The sequence below is a fragment of the Hyperoodon ampullatus genome, assembly GCF_949752795.1.
Source record: "Hyperoodon ampullatus genome assembly, chromosome: 2".
In the NCBI taxonomy this organism is placed as follows: domain Eukaryota; kingdom Metazoa; phylum Chordata; class Mammalia; order Artiodactyla; family Ziphiidae; genus Hyperoodon; species Hyperoodon ampullatus.
In genome coordinates, this window is record NC_136915.1 from 137,287,536 (window position 1) to 137,309,296 (window position 21,761).

General features: G+C 38.3%; 1 protein-coding gene across 1 annotated transcript; it reads left to right on the forward strand.

Moving 5' to 3' along the window:
- Nucleotides 1-201: 201 nt before the first annotated feature.
- Nucleotides 202-21,524, forward strand: LOC307065610 (ferritin light chain-like; the record flags this gene model as incomplete). The annotated part of the gene is made up of 4 exons (XM_079722488.1): nucleotides 202-308; nucleotides 551-618; nucleotides 1,486-1,576; nucleotides 20,883-21,524. The coding sequence occupies 4 exons, from the start codon at nucleotides 202-204 to the stop codon at nucleotides 21,403-21,405; spliced, it is 789 nt and encodes a 262-aa protein (XP_079578614.1). The 3' UTR covers nucleotides 21,406-21,524.
- Nucleotides 21,525-21,761: the final 237 nt, after the last annotated feature.

Consider the following 21,761-nt stretch of genomic DNA (forward strand, 5'->3'; position numbering starts at 1 on the left):
ATTAGATAGGGAACAATGCCAATCCCCATCATAAATACGTTCACAATCTGACACTGAAAATCCACTGTAGGGCATAGGACCTGCAAATAGGATATGAATCACACACATCCATCCACTCATTCAGACAATCCACAAATATTCATTTTTAAGTCTACTATATGCCAATAATGTACCGGGCTCTAAGATGCTAAACCATGCTAAATGCTGAAACAGACGTACACAGTTCTGGCCCTCCTGGAACTTATGACCTACAGAAGTGCCTTCATTGCAAATGGTCAGGACTCAGCCAATGCTATTATCATCAGCAGGTGACCAAATGATAGAGCTTGCTTTCTAAACAAGCTCCACACTCTTTGCTTTCAACATTTTTGCTTTCCTTCAAGCCACATAATCCAGTGGTCAGTTTCTCCCAGTTAGTGAGGTTTGGGGAAAATGTACCCAGTGAACAATTCCTTGTGGCCTCACTCTTTCCTCACACTCTCCTCTGTGCTCTTGAGCTAAAGAGACCTGGATTCAAGTCACTTGCTCTAACCTTATTATTTTAAAATAGGGCTGCTCCTGCTTTGAGGATTTCCACGGGATCAACACAGTCGCAAAGCAGCACTGAATCAGAAGCAGGTAAATTTCAAAATGACAGCTCTAAAAATATCCACTCTCCTTTTGTTCTCCTCCTATCCCTTTGCTCTGAACACCTCTGCTCTGAGGCTTTGCCTTTACCCTTCTCTGATTACTGCTCCAAAAGGGTTTCCAAGAACCGGGAGTATTTATGGTTTCACTTGCTCCCAAGTCCTTGGTGGAAAAGGATGCTTGCTTTCTGATTCTTACTAATTCCACACTCACATTGTTAACACAAAAATCATCATTTAAAAAAAAATTTCCTCAGCTTCATATTTCATCTGGGCCAACACTGAAAGAATATTTTCAAAGAAACAATATCCTCTCTCCTTTGCTCTTCTGAGTTTCACGTTTTTACCTCCAGTCTCATTTTCAACCCTTATTACGGGATGCATCACCAAAATAGAAGAAAGTTCTTTCTGCTTTCCCTGTACCAGCCAATTATTCTACTTTGTTCTGTCTCTAACGAACAGAATGCGAAATCAACACAAAGCCTGATTATGCGACCTCTTCCAAGGGAAAGGTCTGAGAGTTGTCTATTTACTAATGAAGCTCAGTGTGTATTAAGGGTTGACTGAAGCAATCATCAGGAATTTTCATCCCTTAAATTAGTGTTTTCCACCAGATGCACATCGTTCATTTCAGATAATATAACTTTTAAGTTCAGGATACAACTGGACAAAAGAAAAGAAAAAAAAGTAACCAACACAACATTTGCAGTAATAACACAGTAACAGCTATCATCCTTCCCTGAGGAATTCAGCCTACTTTATGGACACAATTTAGTACAAACTCATAAGAAAGCTAACAAAGCCCAAAACCACTTCACAATAGCGTAGAGAGGTAAAGGTCAAAACTTATTACTGCCAGGCCCAGCAGACAATGGCACCTACCGGAAAGAGCACAGGACAGGAAAACCTGGAAGCCTGTGTTCCAGTTTCGGTTATTCCTGTAAGCATTGGTATGATCTGAGTGAACTCAGCCTGCCCTGCTTTTTCCGTTTATAAAAACCTACATCATCCTCTCATTAGAATGAAATGCCACATCTGAAAACTTGCAGATCTCTTTAGGAAAGAAACAAAACTCATGTTTCTAACCAAAATGGAATAATTCAGTCAATGGAGACATAATAAAAATCTGCCATAAAGCAACTCTTTACTTGAAATCTATCTTTTGTGGTGTATTTATATGGGTAAGGAGTGTAAGGATATCATAAGTAGAGTTACCAATTATTCCAGAAATCAAGGTCATTGAGTTCACATTCCAACTTTGACCTTGACCCAGGCTTACAGAGATGTAACATGTGCCAATACCTCATATCCACCATACATGGGAGAAACAAGGTATGCAGACAGATCTTCTTCTAAGTATCCCATATGTAGTGGTTTTAATACAAGGTCTCAGATTCGTTGCCATTCTTCACATCCAGATGTGGGCATTTTCCCTTGAATTTGGGCAGGCTTTCCATGGCTTCAAACAATAGAGCAGGGGTCAGTAAATTATGGCTGGTGGGCCAAATCTAGGCCTCTACCGGCTTTTATAAATGAAGCTTTATTGGAACACAGCCATGTTCCTTAGTATATGTATTGTTTGTGTCTGTTTTCACATCACAGCAGCGGAGCTAAGTAGTTGCAAAAGAGACTGTATGGCGTGTAAAGCCTAAAATATTGACCGTCTGACACTTTATGGAAAAAGGTCTCCAACGCCTGCAATAGTATAAAGTGATGCTATGTAACATCTAAGACTAGGTCATAAAAGGTCATGCAGCTTTTGCATGATTCTCCTGGAATGCTTCAACCCTGAACGCTCATTCTTGGGATACTCTATCTTGAATCCTAACGACCACGTTATGAGAAGTCCAAGCCACATGGGCAGCCATCTATAGGCACTCCAGGCAACAGTCCTTGTTGGGCGCAGTGTTCAAGTCATCCCATCTCAACGGTCAGACATGTGAATTAAAATAATCTAGATGATTGCAGCCCCAGCCATTTGAATCCTCATGAGCTGAGGTTTCAGACATCAGTCACAGAGTAGAGACAAGCCATCTCCTCTGCGTACTGTTTGAATTGCTGAACCACAGAATCTGGGCACATATTAAAATTTTTGTTTATTTCACCACTAAGTTTGGACTTCTTTATTATGTAGCAATAGATAACTACAGCACTGTGTCTGTACACAGGAGATCTACATTTCACACAGCACATACTTTTAGATGTGAATGTTGACTGCTCAATTTCTAAGAAGAACGCATACACACATATAGGTACAAAATATTTATGTATATGTAAATATTAGACCTATATAAACTAATCTATATTATCCATAAAATGAGGGGCCCTTGATAATGGCTAACATTTCTTTTCGGTATTTATTGTGTTCCAAGAACTGATAAATTCTTGCATTGTGTGAATTTCCTCTTTTAACCCTCATAGCAACGCGCTGAGAGAAGTAATGTTACCTCTATATTATAGATGAGAAAACTGAGGCAAAAACAGATAACATGCTCAAGAGTACTCAACAAGTAAATTTTAGAGTCAAGATTGGAACCCAAGTTCTCAAGGTTTAAATCCCTTACTCTTAGTCACCAAGCTATATACTGAGTAAGGAGATGAAAGCTGAAGCCATTACCTCATGCTCAAGAAGTTAGACAGAAACTTAGCAGGCATGGTTGAAAGAAAACAGGACTTGGAGTCGTAAGTCCAGAGCCTGAGTTATGAAATGAATTCTCCTCTCATCTAGATATAGGTTTGTTTTTAGAAAATGAAAAAGATCACTGCATATTTTGATGGTTAATTTCTGTACTTAATGATTACAAAAGAATGGAATTTTACCAGGGAGCTATTTTGCAATGACATAACTTATTGATTCAAAATCAAACCTTTATTATAAATTCTTGATTCAAAATCAAATCTTTATTAAGTCTCCGTTGCATCAGAAGTCTTTCCCATTCTTCATTTCTTTTAAAACCCTTTCCTGTCTACTCTTGGCCAAAGCTTGAAGCCTAATTTAACATTTGGAAATAAAATAATGAAATAGTCATAACACAGCAATTCCAATGCCTACTGAAATGGAAGCTCTAAATAATTTTGCAGATAATTTAGGAAATTAAAAATATTTACATCATAGATGCAAAGAGAGAAGTTACTTGTGTCATAAAATAAATGGTGAGACAAAAAGTTTCTGGTCAAGTAGATTTGTTTAAATATGAACACTAATTTGAGCTCTATCCCGGTGCTAAAACCCAGTGACAGGTTGCATACAGTTTCTAAAGGGATAGTTCAGTGCATTGGGTCAAATTCATGCCATAAAATGTGGTATTATTAGTAGTACTAGAAGACAGAGTGTGACTGTCTTCTTTGGGACATAGATAAAGACCCCAAGTTAGACAATATCAAAGACAAGTTATGTAGAATAAGATATTATCTCAGTCCTTGGAACATGTCATCTAGGATTGAACAAGAGGTAGATTTATTATGAAGTACATGAAGCCAGAGACAGTAAGCAATGAGTGGTAGTTGGTTAAAATAGACAGGTTTTAGAAGTAGAGGCAGGGATGTAGAAAACAAACTTAGGGTTACCAGGGGATTGTGGTGGGGAGGCTAAATTGGGAGATTGGGGCTGAAATATACACACTGCTATACATAAAATAGATAACTAATAAGAACCTGCTCTTCTTATTAGCACAGGGAACTCCACTCAATACTCTGTAATGGGCTATTCGGAAATGACTCTAAAAAAAAATAAAAGTGGATATATGTATATGTATAACAGATTCACTTTGCTGTACACATGAAATTAACACAACACTGTAAATCAACTATATTCCAAGAAAAAATTTTTAAAAAATAGGTTTTAAGAACCATAGTCAGGGAGCAGTGTGGATTGGAAAGACCTGGCAAGAAATATTTCTGCATCCTCAGACAATGCTCCCCAAGCTGGCTATTGCAAGGGTGAGCATTTAAGAGATCTTTGACCTAAGGAGGACATGAGATTAACAATCAACCCCAATGTGCATGAATTATTCTCCTCTGTGTTATCAGAAATCAGATGGCATCCTAGAGCAAGGGTCAGCAGGTCTTTTCTGTAAAGGGTCAGGTAGTAAATATTTTGGATTTTGTGTACCATACCTCTCCGTTGCAACTGCCTATCTGCTGCTGTAGCACAGAAACAGCCATGCACCATACGTTAATGAATGGGTGTGGCTGTGTTCAAGCAAAATGTTATGTACAAAACCAGGAGTCAAGCGAGATCTGATCAGTGGGCCAGAGTTTGCGGACCCCAGTTCTGGGTCAGTGTTCACAGCTGAATGAGTCATGAGGCCTTAAGTTCCAGTTCTCATTGTACTACTTTCTACCTGGGTGAACTTGGGTTCATCCTTTTATTTATATGGGCCACTATATTAGTCAAGCTTCTCCAGAAAAACAGAACCAACAGCATGTGTATACAATGTGCCCATATATATTGATAGATATAGATCTAGATATCAATATTGATACCTAGATCTATATCCATATCTATATAAAGATAGAGAAAGAGAGAGAGAGATTTTAAACAATTGGTTCACACAATAATAGAGGCTTGGTCAATTCAAAATCTGCAGCTTAGGCTGTCTAGAGACTCTAGGAAGAGTTGTAGTTCAATTTCTGTAAGTCTTCTTGCAGAATTCCTTTTTGCGACAGGGAGGTCAGTCTTTGTTTTATTAAGAGCTTCAACTGATTGGATGAGGCGCACCCATACTATGGAGGAGAATCTGCTTTACTCAAAGTCCAACACCAATGTAAATATGAATTTCATCCAAAAACACCATCACAGAGACTACCCTGGTGGCGCAGTGGTTAAGAATCCGCCTGCAAATGCAGGGGACACAGGTTTGAGCCCTGGTCTGGGAAGATCCCATGTGCCGTGGAGCAAATAAGCCCGTGCACCACAGCTACTGAGCCCGTGCACCTAGAGCCCATGCTCTGCAACAAGAGAAGCCACCGCAATGAGAAGCCTGCACAACACAACAAAGAGTAGCCTTCGCTTGCTGCAAATAGAGAAAGCCCACATGTGACAACGAAGACCCAATGCAGCCAAAAATATAAATAAATAAATAAATAAATAAATAAATAAATAAATAAAAATTGTAAAAAACACGAAAACACCATCACAGAAATATCCAGAATAATATCTGACCAAATAACTGGGCATGGTGGCCCAGACAAATTGACATAGAAAATTAACCACCTAAGCCATAGTTTTGTCATCTTTTACTGAGAAATTTGACTTATCTGAACTATTTTGATAACTAGAAGATACCTTCTAGAGGTAACACCCTCAGGTTTTTACATGGTAGGCAGCAGAGGGAAAGAGCCCATTTGTCCAGTCAGATGACACCTAAAGGATAAAATTCTGTCTTCTCTTTGCAACCCACAAGGATGAATACCAAAAATACATCACTTATATCTGCTTTAGCTAACATAGGATAGGTCTGGAACAGACCTATGCTCCCAGTAAGCCTCATGAAATGCTGTTTCATTAAGGGGAGACTTTACTTGCTAAGATTAGAGGCAAAAGAGGGTGGTGGATGAAACACTGCCCAAGGATATAAGTTCATGCAAGGAAGCAGGAGAGAGAATGGGTATCCGAAGATGTGCACTCTAAGCCAACACTAATTCCACAGCATCGGGTTATAATTCAGGGAGCACAACTGCTGGGGGTTTTTTCCCCCTCTTTTTTTCCCCCAAAGAGGGACAAATCAAGCATACTGACAAAGGAAGAGCATTAGTCACCACAGATAAATTCCTTTTTAGAGGTGATCTCGCAAATAATTTGGCTCAGTGTAGACTATGATTTGGTTCCAAAAACCATAAGCTAGAGCATTTCATTCCAGGTCCCTCCTCAAATATCCATGATAGGTAGAAATTTGGCATCAGTAGTTCTTGAAATCTCCCCAGGTGATTATAATATGCAACCAGGGCTGAGAATCTGGAGATGTAGAGAGAATTTAAATTGAACTTTAGTTAAACAGTAAAACAAGCTCTGACTCTACTGGCTGGAGCTAGAAAAGGGATAGGCATTTATTGGGATGAGAAGATAAAGAAAACCAGGGAGTAAATCAAATGCTTTACACCTGTGCTTAGCTAATTGTTACTCAGATAATTCAGACAATCTTACAGCACCTGAACCCTGAAATTCCTTAGTTCTGTTTAAAAAAAAGTAACTCTTCAAGGAACTGAACTCTGAGAATCATGTAAATCATAAAGAAAAAGAAGAAATCTTATTTTTTGAATTAGTTGATTTCATATATACTGTTTCACTTTCATGATATTAACTAGTTAGCTTTCTTTCCATTTTATGTTTGAGTAAAGTAAGGCTTTAAAAATCTCAGTAATTTTCTCAAGGTCACTTGTTAAGGGTGTGGTAGGCAGCATAATGGCTCCTAAAAATGCCCTCACCCTAATCCCTAGAACCTATTAATGTGTTACCTCACATGGTGAAGAGGACTTTGCAGATATGACTGAAGTTATAGACCTTGAGATAGAAAGAATATCCTGGATTACCTCATGGAACAAATCTAATTGCATGAGTCCTTAAAAGTAGAAAACCATTCCCAACTGTAGAAAGAGAAAGAGAGAGATGTCCTAATAGAAGCAGAATCAGAGAGATGCAACATTTTGGGTTTTGTAGGTGGAGAAAGGGGACTCTGAGTCAAGGACTACAAGGGACCGCTGGAAGCGGATAAAGTCCAGGGAATAGAAACACCCCTAAGAGCCTCCAGAAAAGAATGTAGCTCTGCCAACACTTTTTTTTTTCTTTTTTAACCATCTATATTGGAGTATAACGGATTTACAATGGTGTGTTAGTTTCTGCTTCATAACAAAGTGCATCAGCTATACGTATACATATATCCCCATATCTCCTCCCTCTTGCATCTCCCTACCACCCTCCATTCCCGATCGCACCCCTGTAGGTGGACACAAAGCACAGAGCTGGTCTCCCTGTGCTTTGCGGCTGTTTCCCACTAGCTATCTATTTTACATTTGGTAGTGTATATATGTCCATGCCACTCTCTCACTTCATCCCAGATCACCCTTCCCCCTCCCTGTGTCCACAAGTCCTCTCTCTATGGCTGCGTCTTTATTCCTGCCCTGCCCCCTAGGTTCTTCATAACCATTTTTTCTTTTTTTTTAGATTCCATATATATGTGTTAGCATACGGTATTTGTTTTTCTCTTTCTGACTTACTTCACTCTGTATGACAGTCTCTAGGTCAATCCACCTCACTAGAAATAACTCAATTTCATTTCTTTTTATGGCTAAGTAATATTCCATTGTATATATGTGCCACATCTTTATCCATTCATCTGTCGATCCTGCCAACACTTGTACTTTACTCAATTGAGGCCAATGTCAGACTTGTAAGGTAATAAATTTACATTGTTTTGAGTCACTATACTTGTGGTAATTTGTATGAAAGCAATAAAAAACTATTACAGGCAAGGGGTCCAGGAGTCTTTTAAAGAGATTTATTGTGCCTGCTGCCACCTTGTTGGTACCCTTTTACATGCCGGCTAAGCAAAAAGGAGTCAGTGAAAAGGAAATTGGACCACAGAAATCAAGACAAATACCCTCAAGGAATCCACAGCTTTCCCAGCATGGTATAGAATGGTATTTGAGACACAAGCCGGGTGGATGAAAGGCTCTTGGTGCTGCAGCCAGGAGTCAGTGTTGTGCCTCTGAAGTGGGAGAGCCAACTTCAGGACATGGGTCCACAAGAGACCTCCCAGCTCCACATAATATCAAGCAGCGAAAATGTCCCAGAGATCTCCATCTCAACACCAGCACCCAGCTTCAGTCAACGACCAGCAAGATACAGTGCTGGTCACCCTATGCCAAGCAACTAGCAAGGCAGGAACACAACCCCACTCATTAGCAGAGAGGCTACCTAAAAACATAATAAGGCCACAGGCACCCCAAAACACACCACCAGACGTGGACCTGTCCACCAGAAAGACAAGATCGAGCCTCAACTACCAGAACACAGGCATTAGTCCCCCCCACCAGGAAGCCTACACAACCTACTGAAACAACCTTAGCCACGGGGGACAGACACCAAAAACAACGGGAACTACGAATCTGCAGCGTGCAAAAAGGAGACCCCAAACACAGTAACATAAGCAAAATGAGAAAGCAGAAAAACACACAGCAGGTGAAGGAGCAAGATAAAAACCTACCAGACCTAACAAATGAAGAGGTAATAGGCAGTCTACCTGAAAAAGAATTCAGAATAATGATAGTAAAGCTGATCCAAGATTCTATTTCCAAGATCCAAAATCTTGGAAATAGAATAGACAACATGCAAGAAACAGTTAACAAGAACTTAGAAGAACTAAAGATGAATCAAGCATCGATTAAAAACACAATAAATGAAATGAAAAATACTCTAGATGGGATCTATAGCAGAATAACTGAGGCAGAAGAACGGATAAGTGAGGTGGAAGATAAAATAGTGGAAATAACTGATGCAGAGAAAAATAAAGAAAAAAGAATGAAAAGAACAGAGGACAGTCTCAGAGACCTCTGGGACAACATTAAACGCACCAACATTCGAATTATAGGGGTTCCAGAAGAAGAAGAGAAAAAGAAAGGGACTGAGAAAATATTTGAAGAGATTATAGTTGAAAACTTCCCTAATATGGGAAAGGAAATAGTTAATCAAGTCCAGGAGGCACAGAGAGTCCCATACAGAATAAATCCAAGGAGAGATACGCCAAGACATATATTAATCAAACTGTCAAAAATTAAACACAAAGAAGTCATATTAAAAGCAGCAAGGGAAAAACAACAAATAACACACAAGGGAATCCCCATCAGGTTAACAGCTGATCTCTCAGCAGAAACTCTACAAACCAGAAGGGAGTGGCAGGACATAATTAAAGTGATGAAGGAGAGAAACCTGCAACCAAGATTACTCTACCCAGCAAAGATCTCATTCAGATTTGATGGAGAAATTAAAACGTTTACAGACAAGCAAAAGCTGAGAGAGTTCAGCACCACCAAACCAGCTTTACAACAAATGCTAAAGGAACTTCTCTAGGCGAGAAACACAGCAGAAGGAATATACCTACAATAACAAACCCAAAGCAATTAAGGAAATGGGAATAGGAACACACATATCAATAATTACCTTAAATGTAAATGGACTAAATGCTCCCACCAAAAGACACAGATTGGCTGAATGGATACAAAAACAAGACCCATATATATGCTGTCTACAAGAGACCCACTTCAGACCTAGAGACACATACAGACTGAAAGTAAGGGGATGGAAAAAGATATTCCATGCAAATGGAAATCAAAAGAAAGCTGGAGTAGGAATTCTCATATCAGACAAAATAGAGTTTAAAATAAAGACTATTAGAAGAGACAAAGAAGGACACTACATAATGATAAAGGGATCGATCCAAGAAGAAGATATAACAATTGTAAATATTTATGCACCCAACATAGGAGCACCTCAATACATAAGGCAAATACTAACAGCCATAAAAGGGGAAATCGACAGTAACACAATCATAGTAGGAGACTTTAACACCCCACTTTCACCAATGGACAGATCATCCAAAATGAAAATAAATAAGGAAACACAAGCTTTAAATGATACATTAAACAAGATGGACTTAGTTGATATTTATAGGACATTCCATCCAAAAACAACAGAATACACATTTTTCTCAAGTGCTCATGGAACATTCTCCAGGATAGATCGTATCTTGGGTCACAAATCAAGCCTTGGTAAATTTAAGAAAATTGAAATTGTATCAAGTATCTTTTCCGACCACAATGCTATGAGACTAGACATCAATTACAGGAAAAGATCTGTAAAAAATACAAACACATGGAGGCTAAACAATACACTACTCAATAACGAAGTGATCACTGAAGAAATCAAAGAGGAAATTAAAAAATACCTAGAAACAAATGACAATGGAGACACGACGACCCAAAACCTATGGGACGCAGCAAAAGCAGTTCTAAGGGGGAAGTTTATAGCAATAAAATCCCACCTTAAGAAACAGGAAACATCTCGAGTAAACAACCTGACCCTGCACCTAAAGCAATTAGAGAAAGAAGAACAAAAAACCCCCAAAGTTAGCAGAAGGAAAGAAATCATAAAGATCAGATCAGAAATAAATGAAAAAGAAATGAAGGAAATGATAGCAAAGATCAACCAAACTAAAAGCTGGTTCTTTGAGAAGATAAACAAAATTGACAAAACATTAGCCAGACTCATCAAGAAAAAAACGGAGAAGACTCAAATCAATAGAATTAGAAATGAAAAAGGAGAAGTAACAACTGACACTGCAGAAATACAAAAGATCATGAGAGATTACTACAAGCAACTCTATGCCAATAAAATGGACAACCTGGAAGAAATGGACAAATTCTTAGAAATGCACAACCTGCCAAGACTGAATCAGGAAGAAATAGAAAATATGAACAGACCAATCACAAGCACTGAAATTGAAACTGTGATTAAAAATCTTCCAACAAACAAAAGCCCAGGACCAGATGGCTTCACAGGCGAATTCTATCAAACATTTAGAGAAGAGCTAACACCCATCCTTCTCAAACTCTTCCAAACAATATCAGAGGAAGGAACACTCCCAAACTCATTCTACAAGGCCACCATCACCTTGATACCAAAACCAGGCAAGGATGTCACAAAGAAAGAAAACTAAAGGCCAATATCACTGATGAACATAGATGCAAAAATCCTCAACAAAATACTAGCAAACAGAATCCAACAGCACATTAAAAGGATCATACACCATGATCAAGTGGGGTTTATTCCAGGAATGCAAGGATTCTTCAATATACGCAAATCAATCAACGTGATACACCATATTAACAAGTTGAAGGAGAAAAATCATATGATCATCTCAATAGATGCAGAGAAAGCTTTCGACAAAATTCAACACCCATTTATGATAAAAACCCTGCAGAAAGTAGGCATAGAGGGAACTTTCCTCAACATAATAAAGGCCATATATGAAAAACCCACAGCCAACATTGTCCTCAATGGTGAAAAATTGAAACCATTTCCACTAAGATCAGGAACAAGACAAGGCAGCCCACTCTCACCACTCTTATTCAACCTAGTTTTGGAAGTTCTAGCCACAGCAATCAGAGGAGAAAAGGAAATAAAAGGAATCCAAATTGGAAAAGAAGAAGTAAAGCTGTCACTGTTTGCAGATGACATGATACTATACATAGAGAATACTAAAATGCTACCAGAAAACTACTAGAGCTAATCAATGAATTTGGTAAAGTAGCAGGATACAAAATTAATGCACAGAAATCTCTGGCAATCCTGTACACTAATGATGAAAAATCTGAAAATGAAATCAAGAAAACACTCCCATTTACCATTGCAACAAAAAGAATAAAATATCTAGGAATAAACCTACCTAAGGAGACAAGAGACCTGTATGCAGAAAATTATAAGACACTGATGAAAGAAATTAAAGATGATACAAATAGATGGAGAGATATACCATGCTCCTGGATTGGAAGAATCAATATTGTGAAAATGACTCTACTACCCAAAGCAATCTACAGATTCAATGCAATCCCTATCAAACTACCACTGGCATTTTTCACAGAACTAGAACAAAAAATTGCAAAATTTGTTTGGAAAAACCAAAGACTCCGAATAGCCAAAGCAATCTTGAGAACGAAAAACGGAGCTGGAGGAATCAGGCTCCCTGACTTCAGACTATACTACAAAGCTACAGTAATCAAGACAGTGTGGTACTGGCATAAAAACACAAAGATAGATCAATGAAACAGGATAGAAAGCCCAGAGATAAACCCACGCACATATGGTCAACTTATCTTTGATAAAGGAGGCAGGAATGTACAGTGGAGAAAGGACAGCCTCTTCAATAAGTGGTGCTGGGAAAACTGGACAGGGACATGTAAAAGTATGAGATTCGATCATTCCCTAACACCACACACAAAAATAAGCTCAAAGTGGATTAAAGACCTAAATGTAAGGCCAGAAACTATCAAACTCTTAGAGGAAAACATAGGCAGAACACTCTATGACATAAATCACAGCAAGATCCTTTTGGACCCACCTCCTAGAGAAATGGAAATAAAAACAAAGATAAACAAATGGGACCTAATGAAACTTCAAAGCTTTTGCACAGCAAAGGAAACCATAAAGAAGACCAAAAGAGAACCCTCAGAATGGGAAAAAATATTTGCAAATGAAGCAACTGACAAAGGATTAATCTCTAAAATTTATAAACAGCTCATGCAGCTCAATAGCAAAAAAACAAACAACCCAATCCAAAAATGGGCAGAAGACTTAAATAGGCATTTCTCCAAAGAAGATATACAGACTGCCAACAAACACATGAAAGAATGCTCAACATCATTAATCATTAGAGAAATGCAAAGCAAAACTACAATGAGATATCATCTCACACCAGTCAGAATGGCCATCATCAAGAAATCTAGAAACAATAAATGCTGGAGAGGGTGTGGAGAAAAGGGAACACTCTTGCACTGCGGGTGGGAATGTGAATTGGTACAGCCACTATGGAGAACAGTATGGAGGTTCCTTAAAAAACTACAAATAGAACTACCATATGATCCAGCAATCCCACTACTAGGCATATACCCTGAGAAAACCATAATTCAAAAAGAGACATGTACCAAAATGTTCATTGCAGCTCTATTCACAATAGCCCGGAGCTGAAAACAACCTAAGTGTCCATCATCGGATGAATGGATAAAGAAGATGTGGCACATATATACAATGGATTATTACTCAGCCATAAAAAGAAACGAAACTGAGCTATTTGTAATGAGGTGGATAGACATAGAGTCTGTCATACAGAGTGAAGTAAGTCAGAAAGAGAAAGATAAATACCGTATGCTAACACATATATATGGAATTAAAAAAAAAAAATGTCATGAAGTACCTAGGGGTAAAACGGGAATAAAGACACAGACCTACTTGAGAATGGACTTGAGGATATGGGGAGGGGGAAGTGTAAGCTGTGACAAAGCGAAAGAGAGGCATGGACATGTATACACTACCAAACGTGAGGTAGATAGATAGTGGGAAGCAGCCGCAGAGCACGGGGAGATCAGCTCGGTACTTTGTGACCGCCTGGAGGGGTGGGATGGGGAGGGTGGGAGGGAGGGAGATGCATGAGGGAAGGGATGTGGGAACGGATGTACATGTATGACTGATTCACTTTGTTATAAAGCAGAAACTAATAAAAAAATAAAATAAAAATAAAAATAAAAACTATTACAGGGGTCCTACAGGAGCCAGGCTATATATTTATACTTAAGTATTTCTGAAATGAATTTAACCTTGTGATTGACAGCAGCAGCAGGTTCCAAGGGATCCCACCACACACCTGAGGCAAAAGCAGCCTAATACAAAGCAGTGACAGCAGCAGGTCACTGCCCCACACTTGGGGTAGAGGGGGACTTGATCTACTGTAGCAGCAGCATAGCCTGAATGGGAACCCATCCTCCTGTGGCACTAGTCCCATCAACATTAGTCTAATCTGCTAGCACCTGCTGCGCCAACAGGCCCAACATATACAAACCCTCCAACTCAGCAGCATTAAGTGAGCCAGACTCAGTGTTTCCTGAAACTCATATCCAATGGCACTGGAAAGCTCAGATATCACCTAATGTTATGAAAACATAAAAAAAACAACAACAGAAGACTGGGAACTTCAGAAAGGAAAGGGGAACAATGGAATGGGTGAAAACAAATGGGGTAAATATAAGAGACGATCATTAGCCTCATGAGTTTCTTAAATACTATCTGATGGTCAAAGCAAATATTATGACACCATCTGATGTGGTTCTCAATGTAGAGAAAGGAAATACTACAGAAAATCATACTTTAAAACTGGGGAATATTAAGAGACTAAATGGAAGTAAAATTTTGAAACTTCACTTGAAGTAATAAAACACTGATTCCAGTAGGCTATGGTAAGTTACATATGTATACTGTGATGCCAAAAGCAACCACTAAGAAAACTATACAAACAGTACACACAAATGATTATAAATAAATTAAATTAAAATGGACTTATTAAAAAATGTTTAAGTAACCCACAAGAAGGCAAAATAACAGAAACACAAGATTGAGAAACTAAGGTAAAAGACAAAACAAAAAATAAAATGGTAGACCTAATCTTTAACATAGCAATAATTACATTAACTGTAAATGATCTAAATAACCAAGTCAAAGACAGAGATTGGAAGAGTAGATTAAAAATTCACAAGCATGATCCAACTATATACTGTCTATAAGAAGTTTACTTTAAACATCATGATATAGGTAGTTCAAAGTAAAAGGAAGATAATGATATATCATGTGAACGTTAATCAGAAAAAGTAGGAATGGCTATATTAATATCAGATAAAGTAGCCTTCAGAGCAAAGGAAATTATTTGGGGCAAACAGGGTCATTACATAAAGATAACAGGAATAATCCACCTAGATGACCTAATGATACTAAATGTGTATGCACCAAACAACAGAATTTCAAAATACATGAAGCAAACACTGAAAAAAGTAGTAAAAGGAGAAAATTTTAAATCCACAATTATTATTTGAGACTTCAGCACAGCAATTTATAGAACTACCAGAGAGAAAAATCAGCAAGAATATGGAAGAAATGAAAACATCATCAATCAATACGATATAACTGACATTTAAAGAACACACTCAGTAACAGCAGAATACATATTCAAGTGTCCATGGAATATTCACTCATATACTATATACTGGGCAATAAAAAGAACCTTAGCAGATTTAAATTGTAATGTGCCTAAGTGTTGGATGCTAAGACTCAGAGGTTTTCTTATTTCTTTCATTTATATATTCACAAAAAAATTAGCAGATTTAAAAGAATTAAAATCATAGAGTATGTTCTCTAGCCATAATGGAATCAGACTAGAAATCAATAACGGAAAGACAACAGGAAAGTCTTCAGTCACGTGAAAACTAAACATCACAATTCCAAATAACTCATGGGTAAAAAAGACAGCATCAAGGAAATATTTTTTAATGCATAGAATAAAAGAAAATGGAGATATAAAAGATCAAAGTTTGCAGAATGAAGTGAAAGCAATGCTGAAAGGGAAGTTTATAGCACTAAATTGGGAAAGAAAGTATTTCAAAGCAATAATCTAATTTTCTATATTACAACAGTAAAAAAGGAAGAGGAAAAAACACTAAACAAGCAGAAAGAAGGAAATAATAAAGATGAAATAGCAATCCATGAAACTGAAAACAGGAAAATAGGGGGGAAAAATCAATGAAACAAAAGGCTGGTTTTTGGAAATAAACAACCTAATCAATAAAGATCTAGCAAGACTGATAAAGATAAAAAGATGGATGGCACAAATCACAGATATCAGAAATGCAACCAGGGATACCATGACATATCCTGCAGGTTAATAAGGGACAAGTTGTTATGAACAAGTCTACACTATAAATTCAAAAATGTAGATGAAATGGGCCAATGCTTCTACACTCAAAACTACCAAAACTCAGCCAAGATGAAATAGATAATCTCAATTTTCCTGTAACCATTAGAAACACTGATTTTTCATTTAAAAACTCCCAAAAGGAATATTCAGGCTTAGATGTTTCACTTTTACCCAAGACATAAAGAATTAACACCAATTTTACATGATTTGATAAGAAAGAGAAGTAGAAGGAACAGTTCCTAATTAAATTTATGAAGCCAGTATTACCTTGATACCAAAACCGGACAGGGATAGGATAGAAAGAAGAAAACTACAGACCAATATTTTTTATGAAATTGGCTGTAAAAATCCTCTGCCAAATATTAGCAAATTAAATCCAGAAATATATAAAAAGAATAATATACCATGACCAAGTGGCATTTATTCTAGTTATGCAAAGTTGGTTAAATATTTGAAAACCAAACAATGTTATCCACCATATCCAATAGATTAAAGGGAAAAGTCATGTGATCCTATCCAATAATGCAGAGAAAGCACTTGACAAAATCCAATCCCATTCATGATTGTAAAAAAAGAAGAAAAAAGAACTCCAAGCAAACTAGGAATAGAAAAGGAACATACTGAAACTCATAAAGATGATCTACAAACAACCTATACCCACATTATATTTAACTGTGAAAGACTGAATGCTTTCTCTGTAAGATCAGAAACAAGGCACGGATATCTACTCTCACCACTTTTATTAAATATATTACTGGAGGTTCTAGTAAGAAAATAAAGCAAAAATAAATAAATACATAAATTTAAAAGTTAAATTTTTAAAAAGTTCATTGAAAAGATAAAAGGACTATTCCTACTATGTTGAATAGGAAGGAATATATCCTACTGAATGTTGAATAGTAATATATCCTATTATATTGCCTAAGGAAAAGTAAAACTGTCTGTGTCTGAAGATGAGATGATAATCTAAATGGAGAAAATACCAAGGAATCCACAAAAAGCTTGAGAAATAATATTAGTTTGTAAATGTTTTAGAGTACAAGATCAACACAATTTTATCACATTATATATTAATAACAAATGTGTAGAAGCTTAAAGTAAAATATGTGATGCCATTTACAACTGACCTAAATAAATACTTAAATACAAGCCCACTAAGACATTTATAGGACCTCTATACTGAAAATTACAAAATGCTGATGAAGAAAAATGTTAAAGTCCCAAACAAATAGGGAGACATACCTTGTTCATGGATTAGAAAACACAACATAATAAAGATGTCAATTCTCCCCAAGAGGCTTAACACAATTACTCTTAAAATGCCCTCAAGGTTTTTGCGGATATAGACAAGCTTTTTCTAAGATTTATATGGTAAGAAGAGGCTGAAGAATAGCTAAAACAATTTGTAAAGGAAGATTAAAATGGGAGGAATTAATCCACCCAATTTCAAGACTTTGCAGTAATTTTGGACGGTAGATACATAGATCAATGGAATGGAATAGAGAACCCAGAAATAGACTGACATAAATACATTTAACCTGTTTTTGACAGCAGTGCAAAAGCTATCAAGGAAGAATAGACATTTCAAAAAATGGTACTGAAACAGTTGGACATCCCTCGACAAAAACAAACAAAAAATGAACCTTAACCTAAACCTCCACACCTTACACAAAAATTAAATCAAAGTGGATCATAATCTGAAATGTAAAAGCAGGACATTTTTAGAAAAAGAAATAGGAGAAAATCTTTGGCATCTAGAACTAGGTGAATAATTCTTAGACTTGACACCGAAAGTATGATCAATAAAAGCAAAAACTGATCAATTGGATCTCATCAAAATGAGTTAAAAATGCTTCATAGAAGATCCTTTTAAGTGGATGAAAACTCAAATTACACAGTGGGAAAACATATTTGAAAATCCCAAATGAGACAGATGACTTGTATCTATAATATACAAAGAACTCTCCAAACAACTTAAAAAAATCCAACTAGAAAATAGGCAGAAGACAGGAACAGACATTTCATGGAAGAGAATATACACATGGCAAAGAAGCACATGAAAAGATGCTCAACATCATTAGCATTAGGGAAATGCAAATTAAGACCATAATGAGATATCAGAGAATAACTAAAATTATAGTGACAACATCAAATGCTGGCGAGTACGTAGAAAAGTTTTATCACGTCACTGGTGGGAAAATAAAATGGTTTAGCCACTCTGAGAAACAGCTTGACAGTCTCTTTTAATCCTAAAAGTAGATTCACCCTACAACGCAGTACTTGTACTCTTGAGCATTTATCCAAAAGAAACAAAAACTTAATTAAGTTCCCACAGAAACTTACACATAAATGTTCATAGCAGTTTTATTTATAATAGCCAAAAACTGGCAACTACCCAAATGTCTTTCAATGGATGAATGTTGAAACAAATTGTGATAAAATCTTATGATAGAATACTACAGAGCAACGAAAAGGAACAAATTATTAATATATGCAAAAATTAAAATGAACTTCAAGGGAATGATGCTGAAGAAAAAATTTTTAAAAGCCAATCTCCGAAGATTAAGTAATTCATGATTATGTTTACATATTATTCTTAAAATAACAAAACTGTGGAGATGGAGAACAGATTAGAAGTTGCCAAGGGTTAGAGATGGGGGTAGAAGGTACAGTGGGGAAACTTTGTGAGGTTTTTGTGGTCCCAGTACAAATAATACAGCACTCTTGGTTTTAATCCCTAAAGATGTTTAAAAACAATTCCTAATAAGAGTTGTCCAGATATTTAGCAATGGCAGCAGATTACAGGTATAGCTCCCCAACATGACAACTTCAAAAGAGATTGTACTAATTCAATGCATATGTTAATTTTAAAAAGGCCAGTCACAGTACTTAAATGGTATATATCTTAACGATATTATTCTAAGTGTCTAGCTATACCAGATGGACTAGCAGGATTTTCTGTACATTCAATCTTATTTAAGACAGTAAATCTTATAATAAGAGAGTTCAAAAAAGAAAAAGAAAAAACAACAAACCTCAACTACAGTTGGATATTCTCATAGGAAGATGAGGTGAAAATATGTAGCAGTGGTTCAAAAGCTTAAGCAGTGGCACCTAAATTTGGCTGCATATTAGAATCATCTGAAGCACTTTTTAAAAACCCTCACACTGACTGTTGGTCATCCTAGACCAATAAAATAATTTTAAATCTCCTCAGACGATGCCAGTGTCTAGCCAGAACTGAGAACCAGCGGACTAAGCAGCAGGGGATGTTTCTACAAAGATTTCTTAACAATAAGTCCTTTCACCCAATCAGATTTACCTTCCCACAAAGGGGTAAAGAAGGCTAGATGCTGTCCATACTTGCTTAGCTTTAATTAGCACTTGTGACTTGCCCAAATCCTAGATCATGTTTCCCCTAAATTTCATGTTATTCCCTAAGTTTTTCAAATCCAGGGCTAAGGGGTTTGCCAGGATGAGATTTTAAGTGTTCACACAGGGGAAGTCCCTGGCAAACCAGGACAGCGGTCACTACATTGAAATGTAAAGCATCCTAAATAACCCTGCCACTGCTCCCAGATACTAGTCTGTGCCAACCAGTGGAGAAAAGGCATTCTCCATTACTACCACGGCAAATGCTGTTGTACTTGCCTTGGCTACTCCCTATCTTTTCCAGGCGTCACTCCCCTTCACCTGCTGGTGGACGCTTTGGCCAGCTGACAATGCAGATATCTTCAAACTTTAAGGTGAATAAAAATCATATGGAGGGCCTGTTATAACAGAGATCACTGAGCCCCACTAGAGTTGCTGATTCCATAGGGCTTGGATAGGGCCCTAAAACTTGAATATCTGACACATTATCAGGGGACGCTGGTAAAGCTGGTCAGCTTGTTACCGAATGCAGGTTCGTGTGTCTGAAGCACAGTGAGGCCAAACAAACCTAAAGGTTGGAGTCTGGAGAAGAGAAAGGTTTATTGCAGGATCGAGCAAGGAGAGGGGTGGTCCGTGTTCCAAAACCCCTGAAATCTCCAAAGGATTTCAGCAAAGCATTTTTAAAGGCCAGGTGAGGGAGGGACATCCCAGGGCATGTGATCAGCTCGTGCACAATCCTCTGATTGGCTGATGTTGAGGCCACAAGGCAGGTAACATTATCCATCCTTAGGTGCCAGAAGGTCTGGGGGCTACGTGCTCATGATCATCAAGGAGTTCATTTCTTCCATTGGGTGGTGGTTTTTAGCGTCTGAAAACTCAAGAAATATGCCTGAGATACTATTATCTGAGTACTTCAGAGAGAAACTACAATAGAGGATATGGGGGATGGGTCTGTCCTAGGAAGGCCCCATAGGGTACTGCTTGGTTACAAGGTGACCATACTTTGAGAACCACTGCTCTAGTGGCTTGGAATGTTAAGAAAGTAATGGAAGAATCCCTTCCCAGATCTAGATTCTAGTATCACCAGCTATGTTGGTGGGAGGAAGGGTAAGTTTTGTCCTTGCTTGGACTTCTTGTTCATTTATATCAAAGCCTATTTGAGGCAGTGCGTTCGGCAGTCCTGCAGATCTGTCTTTTGCTTCAACAGTGTTTGGAATGAACAGACCCAGGGACGCTCCTTGCTCCAGCCCCCGACCACCCTCCAACCTTTCTTCCTTTCGCAACCTTTGGAATCAGACACTCAGCTATCCTCAGCCTCCAGGACAGGCCAACACCATTCTTTGAGCTTAGCTCCTTATCACTGATCAACCACGAGTTCCCAGGTTCGTCAGAATTATTCCACCGAGGTGGAGGCCGCCGTCCACCGCCTGTTCAACATGCATCTGTGGACACTTACCTCTCTGAGCATCTATTTCGACAGCAACAATAGGACTCTGGACAGTATGGGCCACATTTTTCGCCAACTGGCTGAGGAGAAGTGTGAGGGCGCCCAGCGCCTCTTGAAAATGCAAAACCAGTGCTGCGGCCGCGCCCTCTTCCAGGATGCGCGGAAGCCTTCTCAGGATGAGTGGGGTAAAACCCAGGATGCTGTGGAAGCCGCCATTCTTAGGGAGAAGAATCGGAACCAGGCACTATCGGATCTGCGCGCCCTGGGTCCTGCCCGTGCAGACTCCCAGCTCTGTGACTTCCTGGAGAGCCGCTTCCTGGAGGAGCAGGTGAAACTCATCCAGAAGATGGGCGACCACCTGACCAACCTCCGCAGGCTGGCTGGTCCGCAGGCTGTGCTGGGCGACTATCTCTTTGAAAGGCTCACCCTCGAGCCAAACAGGAGTCTCTGAAGTCCAGCCGCGTCTGAGGAGACCCTCTGGCGTCAGAGCTTCTGCCTGAAGCCCCGCTCTGCAGCCACTAGGCAGCTTTGTAACCGCCCTGGAGCCCTCTCCCAAGCCTTGGACCAGATGGAAACAATAACGCTTTTTGCAGAAGGAAAAAAAAAAGCCTATTTGAAATACAAACAGAATAAAGCGAAAAAAAGAAATATATACATATATTCACGTTCTTTTAACATATGAATTGCCCCACTTTATCTGTGTGAAGTAAGTTTGTTCCCATTATTGGGCTGGTTCTCAAGCTTTGCTGCTCGTTTGAATTACCTAAAGAGCTTTGAAGAAAAACATTGGTGTCTGGGTCCCAGCCC